Source organism: Morone saxatilis, unplaced genomic scaffold (assembly GCF_004916995.1).
Source record: "Morone saxatilis isolate NCDOM2014 unplaced genomic scaffold, NCSU_SB_2.0 Contig15, whole genome shotgun sequence".
NCBI lineage: Eukaryota > Metazoa > Chordata > Actinopteri > Moronidae > Morone > Morone saxatilis.
Window position 1 is genome coordinate 26,217,231 of NW_023339707.1, and position 9,919 is coordinate 26,227,149.

At 43.9% G+C, this 9,919-nt stretch overlaps 2 protein-coding genes across 2 annotated transcripts in view; one reads left to right on the top strand and one right to left on the bottom strand.

Annotated features, from left to right (window-relative positions):
• Positions 1–1,037, top strand: part of LOC118324142 (plexin A3-like) — a 10,844-nt gene extending 9,807 nt beyond the window's left edge. The window contains exon 11 of the mRNA XM_035656297.1: positions 900–1,037. Within this exon, the coding sequence (XP_035512190.1) occupies positions 900–1,037 (138 nt within the window). The remainder of the gene's footprint in view (positions 1–899) is intronic.
• A 259-nt stretch (positions 1,038–1,296) lies between these two features.
• The window catches only part of LOC118324143, a 16,202-nt gene continuing 7,579 nt past the window's right edge, over positions 1,297–9,919 (bottom strand). The window contains exons 12-17 of the mRNA XM_035656299.1: positions 7,028–7,128; positions 5,559–5,682; positions 5,281–5,437; positions 5,063–5,162; positions 3,750–3,864; positions 1,297–1,545 (exon numbers count right to left, since the gene is read on the bottom strand). Coding sequence (XP_035512192.1) covers positions 1,297–1,545; positions 3,750–3,864; positions 5,063–5,162; positions 5,281–5,437; positions 5,559–5,682; positions 7,028–7,128 — 846 coding nt within the window. The remainder of the gene's footprint in view (positions 1,546–3,749; positions 3,865–5,062; positions 5,163–5,280; positions 5,438–5,558; positions 5,683–7,027; positions 7,129–9,919) is intronic.

Here is a 9,919-nt window from a genome sequence, read left to right on the forward strand (position 1 = left end):
TACTACTGTTACTACTACTACTACTACTACTACTGAGGCGGTATCATCAGCATAGAAGTGGATGCACTGAGGTCTCTTGTTGGCAGCAAGCAATGTGTGAACACATGAAATAGCTGTTGATGTAGCAGTGTTTAGCATTCAGCTGCCTACTTCCACACCCAGCAGACATACAGCAACATCTCATTGGAGTCTGGAAAACCCAAATGTTACGAGTAGCTACTAAACGGAAATGTTAGCTACCCTTATCTACACCTAACTACTAACTAACCTTAACTTTTAGACCATAGCTGCTAAAATAAACCATTAACTAACCTAAACCAAACTTTTTAGTTAGCCCTTAAACTGAATGCTATTAAACAGAGAAAATGGCAGAAAGGGCAGAAAGAATCAGCTGATAAAGTAGTTGTAGCTAACATGTTAGCAACCAGCCATCTATTTCAGAATGCACTGATGGAGTTAGTGTGAGTGTGGAAGGATTCACACTGAGACACAGCGTTTGTACTGCTGCTCAATCAGGGTGAAGATAAGGAGGTTGTGGTCCGATTGGTAATGTCATCAGTTTTTAAACCCAGTGGAAAAAAAGCTGTTCGACTGTGAGTGTGTGTGTGTGTGTGTGTGTGTGTGTGTGTGTGTATATGTCAGTGTGGCAGTGTGTCAGTGTGTGTGTGTGCTGATGCTGCAGTCTGTCTCATAGTCGACAGAGTCACCTTCACCCTCCTCTCAGTGTGTTTTATTCTGTTCAGTCTCTCTGACGCCTCCATCAGTGCTGTACCCGTCATACTGTGATGTCACAACATACAGTGTCACCATGACAACCACCGATAACCTATATTTATTCAGGGAAGGTTCAGTTTTGCAGGAACATTCACACTGTTACACCTTCATACCTGGAACCACAGTCTGATCTGCTGCCACTGACCGTCTTCACTTCCCCTCCCAGATTTATCCTGCCGGTCCGGAAATTGAACCGACGACCTTCCAGTCACAAGCTCGCATCTCTAACCTTTAGGGCCACCACTGTCTTGGTGGTCTACTAGAACTGCTTCTGCTTCCACTGCTAATGCTTCCACTGCTAATGCTTCTACTGCTAATGCTTCCACTACTAATGCTTCCACTACTACTGCTACTAGTGCTACTACAGTTGCTGCTGCTTGTACTACTTATACTGCTGTTACACACATCAGATTCTCCGGAACAGAAAGAAAGACACCTGAATACTATACAGTATCACCATTTGAAATAGTTCGGTTCCTGCTACTACGACACACATAGAACACTGACAGCCACCCCCCAACTTCATTGCCCCGAGGAGCAGTGCATGCTGGGTAGTGTAGAGTGTCTCACCGAGGTGTTCTGGCACTGGATGCAGGAGGAGTTGAAGCGGACTGCAGGTATGCGTTGTACTTTCCCCTGGATGTTAAACACACACTCATAGTTCTTCTGACCCGACTGAGGCTGGGGGAGGTTACGAGCTCGCAACGTGATTGGACGAACCATCCCGGCCGGGACCAGGATGTCAGAGGTGGGGAGGATCTGAGGACAACCCTGTGGCGAGAGAGAGGTGAGTTAATACACAGATAAATTGATGAAAGAGGTGTGGAGGTCGTTGGAATATGAGGCGGTATCATCAGCATAGAAGTGGATGCACTGAGGTCTCTTGCTGGCAGCAAGCAATGTGTGAACACATGAAGTAGCTGTTGATGTAGCAGTGTTCAGCATTCAGCTGCCTACTTCCACACCCAGCAGACATACAGCAACATCTCATTGGAGTCTGGAAAACCCAAATGTACTAGTAGCTACTAAACAGAAATGTTAGCTACCCTTATCTACACCTAACTACTAACTAACCCTAACTTTTAGACCATAGCTGCTAAAATAAACCATTAACTAACCTAAACCAAACTTTTTAGTTAGCCCCTAAACTGAATGCTATTAAACAGAGAAAATGGCAGAAAGGGCAGAAAGAATCAGCTCATAAAGTAGTTGTAGCTAACATGTTAGCAACCAGCCATCTATTTCAGACACAGAGCGACATGATCAGAGTCGTGTTTGTGTCCAACATTCACTTTCCTTTTATCTCTGGTTTGGTTTCTACGGCTCTTTAACGGCTGCTAATTGTTCAGTTTATATTATCGGATATTGGTTATTGGAAATGTCTTAATGGATTATTATGAATGTATATACAGCCTGTTTGTACTCTGTGACTCTACCACTAACACACACTCAGCAGACAAAGGCAGATAGCTTATCACAGTCTGTCATCGCTGACTGAGTGTGTGTTCAGTAATGGACAGCTGGTGACAGATCCAAGCTTTGGAGCTTCCTGAGGCTGCAAACACACACTCACACACACACACTTGGACTGTGTCTCTCAGTCGGGCGAAACCTTTATTAACGAGCGTCACCACCGTAATTAATTGCCTTGTGACTGACAGGAAGACCATTAGCTCCACAGGAAGTGGACCAGAGCACAGCGGACGCCAGCAGCGACTGTGGAGACTGTGTGACAGTGAGAGTGTGTGTGTGCGTGTGTGTGTGTCTCAGCAAACACTCGACATTTATCCAAACACTCAGCTCACCTGCGACACGCTGTCACACCTCTGTGAAACACAGCGACAGGAACATGAGACAGAAATGATTTTTATGAAACTGATGACTGCAGGAAAAGAGTGAAACATCTTCTGGGAACGAGTGATAATGAGCTGAGAGAACACCGATCAAACTTCCCTTCTCTTAAAATCTCATTTAACCAGCAAATGTTTGTATTGTAACGCACAAGATGGCCGCCAGACAAGACCCGGAGCAGTGACTTTATTGTTTGCGTGTTTGTGCAACGAGAAACGAATACTGTAAAATAACTTCTCTTTGTTTTCAGGAGACTTTTAATTTGAAAGAGACTTTAACCTGGTTGATTAAAGGTTAAATAAAATCTCTCCATTCAGAATCTCTTTTCCTTCCTTTCACACTCTCTCCTCGCTCTCCCTCCCTTCCTCTCTCTCTTTAGTCAGCCTAATTGCCTCCTAATTAACATTAATTGCAGTGATTGGACGCTTTCATGTCAATTAAGTGGCTATTCATCTCCTATTAACCAATTAGCCAATCAGAGGTTGTTACTGTCACCCTGTAATGACACCGAGCACCAATCACGTCAACGAGATGCCCAAACAACCCTCGCTCTCTCCGATAACGAGATAACGAGCAGACTGAGAGCAGCTCGTTAGGAAGTAATCTGTTACTGTAATCGTACCTCTCAGAGTTCGGTTTAATACTCCGATTTACTGAAACCTCCCTAAATGTTTGTTTGTCTTCTGAAAACTCGTCTCTCAGCAGCCGATTCTTAAATCACAATCTGTCACAGAGTCCTTGAACACATCAGCAAGGAGAGTGTGTGTGTGTGCGTGTGTGTGTGCCCTTCACTGTTGACCTGAAGCTTTACTGTTGTTTACTGAACCATGTAATGACAGAGAGAGCGAGCAGCTCTGACCTCCACCGCTGCTCGCTCTCTCTCAGTCCATCATTCAGTGAGGACGAGGAACATTTGTGCACACGCTGCAGATTACGAACTATAAATATCTAAAATGAATACACTAAAAAAACCTGATTAAATATATTATTCTAAAAAAAACTTATATTACTAATAGTATTTTTTACAAATACTTTAATAATCTGTAACATTTCATTGAGCGCTGCTCCAGAGCGCTCTGAAACAACATCTTCATCACCTGCAGACAGTTTAAGTGTGTGTGTACCTCCATGCTGCTGACTCGGCCCTCCTGGAAGGAACAGTCCTGCAGGTTGTTGGTGCAGATGTGACGATATTTACACCAATGACACGGAAACTCACTGCTGACACAGGAAGTACACCTGAGAGAGAGAGAGAAAGAGACAGTTGTGAGAAAGTTGTTCCAGAAATCTGAGCTCTGCTTTAACAACTGACCTCTGCCTGTTTAAATCTGCAGATTATAATCAATAAATTTTATTCAGTTCATATTTTATTTGTGTGTTGCCTTAAATATTAAATGAGGAAGTTGGATTATAGTTGATAAATTGTGTATAACTTCCAGAGTGGTTGTTCTGCTCTCTTTCACATCTTCACTCTCATCTTATTTTGAAACATGAAGTCTGCAGTCGACCTTCAGCACCTGCTGATATTATTCTGTATACAGTCATCAAATCTCATGTTCAGCTTCAAACCAACAATGTGTTGAATCTGTTGTACCTCAGGGGTTAATGTTTGGTCCCCTGTTGCTCCTAATTTACATCAATGATCCATTTAATGTTCATAAACTGACATCTGATATTTCATTTGCAGACGACGCTGTAGTATTTTTATAATCACAGAAACCTTAAAGTATCCTTCAGTCTGCTGTTATTCTATTTGATCGTCCACAAATTCAAGTGGCGGATGAAACCGCATTTGGTGCTGTAGTGAGTGTTTGTGGCAGCAGGACGAAGTATAAATAAACTACAGTGTTTGTTGTAATGAAGGAACTGTGTGGAGCTCTGTGGCTCAGAGGAAGAAGATATGTCACAGATAGTTGTTAGTGGATTCATTCACTGTTGGTGTGAGACCACAGACTGTGTGTGTTTGGGATTAAAGTCCATTGTTGTCAGAGTCGACATCCAGCTGATCTGTGTGTGACCTCAGCAGGTGAGGACGAACACCTGTGTGACAATCCTGCTGGGTTTAACAATCCAGTTCAGATCATGACTGGAATCTGACGACTTGCTACATACCTGAGAGGACGAAACCTGAGCAGATGTTTACAACGAGTGTGTGTGTGTGTGTGTGTGTGTGTGTGTGTGTCCTCCGGCTGTCCACACCAGCATGTTAAAAGACTTTAAACACTCCCAGTGGAGAGAGGAAGTGTTTCTGTATCCAAGGCACAGAGCTGCTGTTACCATAGCAACCAGCGTGCCCACCACACAGATTATGTTACCCCCCCTTGATCTGCCCCTCTGAGGAGGGAGGAGGAAAACAGAGAGGAGATGACAGAGGAGGAAACGAAAGGAAATAAGGAGATCAGGATAGGAAATAGGGGCTGAGGAGGTCCAGACTTACGAGTTGAGCACAGAGCAGTTGTAGTAGATGAAGCTGGTGGTGATGAAGTGGTGTCCGGTCTCAGTGGATCGAAGGCTGAGCTGAACAACACGTTTCTCTCCTGAAACCAACGACACAATATCACTGAAGACATCCACACTGACTGAGAACATCCACACTCATAAAAAACACAGTACAAACACAGAATGTGTGTGTGTGTGTGTGTGTGTGTGTCTCACCGTAGGAGTGTGTGTGTGTCGGCAGCTCTCTTAGTGACGGTGACATACACATCACCTGACCTTTAGCCAGAACCTCTCCGGGGGTTTCACTTAGGTCCTCAAACACACAGGACACGCCCCCCGACAGCGCCGGGACGTTCTGCACTTGGATGGTTAACTACGGTGATAAACACATTAATGGATCAATAATTATAATATAACAACATAACAATAATCAGTTTGGTACTTTAAAGTATATATTTCAGTGTGTGTGTGTGTGTGTGTGTGTGTGTGTGTACCTGGGTTGCCGGGGAGGTGACTGACATGTCGCTAGGCGATACAGAGATGTTGACACATTGGTCCAGCCGGGTGTTGAAGTGCTGAGGCTCCTCCCATTTGTCACATGCTTCCTGTCTGGAACACCTGGAGGGGTCAAAGGTCAGCACAGGGTCAAAACACTGCACACACACACTGCACGCCCACACACACTGCACACACACACTGCACACACACATTTATTTATTTATCTCAAACCACTATATTTTTAAATAGTTTACAGATTTGTATTTATTTAGTATTTATTAATTATTATTTCAGGTCTTTATTATCAATTAACTTATTAGGAGGAGGAAGAAGAAGAGGAAGAGGAGGAGGAAGATGAAAAGCTGAGAGGAAGCAGAGACAACCTATTTTACACTTTGTTCCAATAAATGAATCCACTGCAGTCACGTGCTTTTACTTTGACATTTTATAGTAATGCTGGACGAACGCTGCGGTTACACACACACACACACACACACTTTGACAAAACACAGACCTCCTCTGCCTCCTAATTGGCTGACTACCAGCCGGGAGGTCACAGGTCAACATATCTCACAGCTGACACCTGAACACACACACACACACACACACACACAAACAGGACAGATGACATCATCTCTGACATGCTGGACTTCCTGTCTCTCTCTCTCTCCTGAGGAGGTTCAGCTGTTTCTTCTTTTTCATTTTTTTCTTTATCTATTGAAAATACTCATGCAGAACTCCATTTGAATATCTGCCGATTTAACAGATATAAAGTCTACAGCAGCGACATTAATATACATTTTGCTGCATCAGTACTTCTTAATGTAATATTAAAGACAGTTAGACATTAGCAAATCTATAATCTGTTTAAACAAATAAAGATTAGAATGTGTGTAGAACTGTTAATTTTCACTAATGTTCTCTGACAATTAACAGTAAAAAGTATTAGTTGGTAGTAATTGTCTAATGTATATAGTGGTAACTGACAGCCATGATCAGCATCATACATGATGAAGTTGATAAATGTTGTTTATCAGTGTAATACAAGCACTGGGTAACACTGTCCAAATACAGTTTTTATTCAGTGTAAACAGCAATAATTCTGTCATCTTCACAGATAATGACTTTTATTACCAGTGTCTTAAAACTTTTAACCATCTCACATTAACATAATAACCAATCCAATATGAACAGCACTCTGATTGTAAACTGTAAGTCTGATTATTGTAATTCATAGGGAGACGTTCACCCTGGAGTGTATAGGATCATCTGTTTTACAGTGCTACATCCGCTCTGCTCTCCCCCATCATCCACTAACCAAAACATGGGCCAATGGCGTGTGACTCGCTCAGCGTGTGACCTCGCTCACGTGATGACTGCTCAGGTGATGACTGCTCCAGTGTCGACTGCTCAGCGTGTGACTGCTCAGGCTGTGCTGCTGGGACATCCCAGAGACGTCTCTTACTTGTTCGAAGGAGACACCCCCACCCGCGAGGTGAGGGTCTCCTTGTCCCGACACGTCGGCCAGCAGCCTGCTGTCTGCTCCACAGCTGCTCCACTGGCAGTCTGCTCACCGTGAAAACCACACACACAGGTAAAGACTTAAGATATTACTGACCAACTTAAAGGAACCACTGGGCTGAACACAGCTAACAGCTAACACACTGAGGATTTCAAATCAAAGTGTGAAAATCTACATTTACTGAACCAATATTCGATTGCAGTTTATCCTTATTGAGGTCAATATGGATAGTATCTGATTTTCATGGTTCTGTATGACCCACAGTGCAATTGTGTGTGTGGTGTGGTGTGCTGTCGTGTGGCTGTGTGTGTGTGGTGTGACAGTGTGGTGTGTGTTATCTCAGTGTGGTTTGGGTGGTTTTCAGACAGTAACGCAGCCTGAGGGGCTGGTGTGTCACACATTTGCTTGTATCTTTGCAGACAGTTAGTCAGTGTGTGTGTGTGCATGAGTGAGTGTGTGTGTGTGTGTGTGTGTGCGTGTGTGGAGACAATGAATGTATTCATGTGTGAACATCTGAATGAGACAGAGACAGACAGAGTGTCCACTGTGTTTCACTGTGTTTACTGTCTCCATGCTGCAGTGACTTCTGGGTAAAAGTTACTACCCACACACACACACGCACGCACACACACACACTGAAAGTACACAGGAACGTTCGGGGGATACGCGTCACTCCCATTCCATGCCTCGACAATGCACATCCAGTTGTGAGGAATGTTTTTGATGCAGTGAATGTTGAATATGTCTACTGTTGACTTCAACATCTTAAAACACAATATCACAGAGACCCACTAGACTGAAACGACAGACATACAGTAATAATAAGATGACCCTGTCTGCACCAGCTCAACATCCCGTCTGGTGAAGCAGACCGTGTCTTACTTAAGTCGACAAAACAACTCACAACCCATTATGCCTGCGTGTCTGTGTGTGTACGGGGAGGCCCCGTTTTAAAGCTGATTTGCTTGTCACTGTTTTGCAGGCACATCATCCCCTTATTCTGAAGCAACATCCGTTCTCCCTCTCTCTCTCCCTCTCTCTCTCTCTCTGTCCCTCTCTCCTATCACCCCTGCTACCCAATTCATTCATCCCACTTCTGTCTGTCTGGTCCTCGTTTTAGAGCTAGAACACTATTGCCCTGACGCTAAGGTGTCTGGACAAGGAGACAAGCTGGAACACACACACACAAACACACACACACACAGAAAGCCATACAGTGAAGTTAGAGCGCCCCCCAGCTTTCTGCTGGAACACACTGCATCTATTGCATTGCAAAGGGAGAAGCAATGTATTGCGGTAACTCAGTTACTGTAACTGAATTAGCATCTTCTAGTAACAAAAAATCGTAAAGACGAAATGAACAAAACACAATAAGCCAAATATTTCTAGAACTGTAACAGTAACATATTGCGTTTCTGGTAAGGAAGAAGGACATCTAACCTGCCCAATAAACCAGAACATTTCCATAAGACTCAGTTGCATCAAAGTGAACTCAGTGACTATGTTTACATGCACAAATTATTACGTTTTTTCCCCTATTCCAAAAGAGGCAATATTCCTACCAAGCTGTTTATATCGCAAGTGAAAATGAATATTCCACTAATTTTCCTGTTTACATGCAATGACATAGTGTACTTCCTACAGAGGAATCTCCCTCCTTTCTCCTCTTGCTTCCCTTTCCCTCTTTCTCAAACTGCAGTCATGTTGCTCCCGAGGTAAAAGTGGAACAGCTGGAGCTGCTTGGGTCATTTTGCCTCTTTGCATCAAAAGAGGAATTGTTTCAAAGTTTTCCACTGGTTGCAGACTTGTTCGACCACGCACACACAGCCTCCCTTTTTCATTTGTTCAACCACCATCTTGAAAAGGTTGGCGTTGCGCTATCTGCGCGTATCCAAAGACCTGTTGATACCCAACTCTTTGATAATGTTTAATAGTAGGTGTGCTTCTCCTTCTGACCAGAAAAATGGGCTTTTCTTTTGTGCATGCATCTCTAATAGTTGGTTTGTTTACAACACACAGAGCTGACCGTAAATAACTGAGAGGCCATGTGTTACAAGCTGAGGTAAAAACTTCAAATGAGACACGCATTCTGAATGCTCTGTATACAATGCTTCAAAAACCCGAATAATATCGGCATTTCCCACATGTCTTTATTGGAAAAGGACCCATTGGGAGTAAGGCCTAATTAGGAATATCCAAAGGGAATGTGCTGTTTACATGACCCTTATCAAATGCGGAATATTGTCGTATTTGGAATAATGGTGGAAAATGAGTGTGCATGTAAACGTAGTCGGCGTTACTTAGGAACAGAGGTGCAATCTGACTGAATGAGGTGAAGCGACCGACCGACCATCTGGGGCGTAAAGTCAACTTTTTAAGAGACAACCAAGACAGGTCTAGACTATGGGGCAAGATTTTTCAACAACAGCCTAGAGCGACCCCCCCCCTTCTCTTCCCCTTTTCAGTAAGCAGCTCCAGTGCTGGCCTTCTACTATCTGGCCTGACATGGTAGCTTGTGACCCTGCGTGGTTGAGGAGGAGGCCACATCAAAGGCAGAGGAGAAGCCTTGGAAAAACATTTGGGCTGAGAATGGACGGGATATCTGTCAGGAAGTCTTTCCCACTGGGCTCACTAGTGCTAGGGCCCAGTGATCAGGTTACCACCCAAAAAACGCCGACATGAAAGAGGAGGCGACACTAATCCACATACATGGGGTTCTCTCTCCACTCGCACTACTCCACCACCAATAATGTATCCCTTCTTCTCCTCTGCTTCTCGCCCTCTAAACTCTCCACCAGTCAGTGTCTCTGTGCCCCCCCCCCCTTAAACTACACT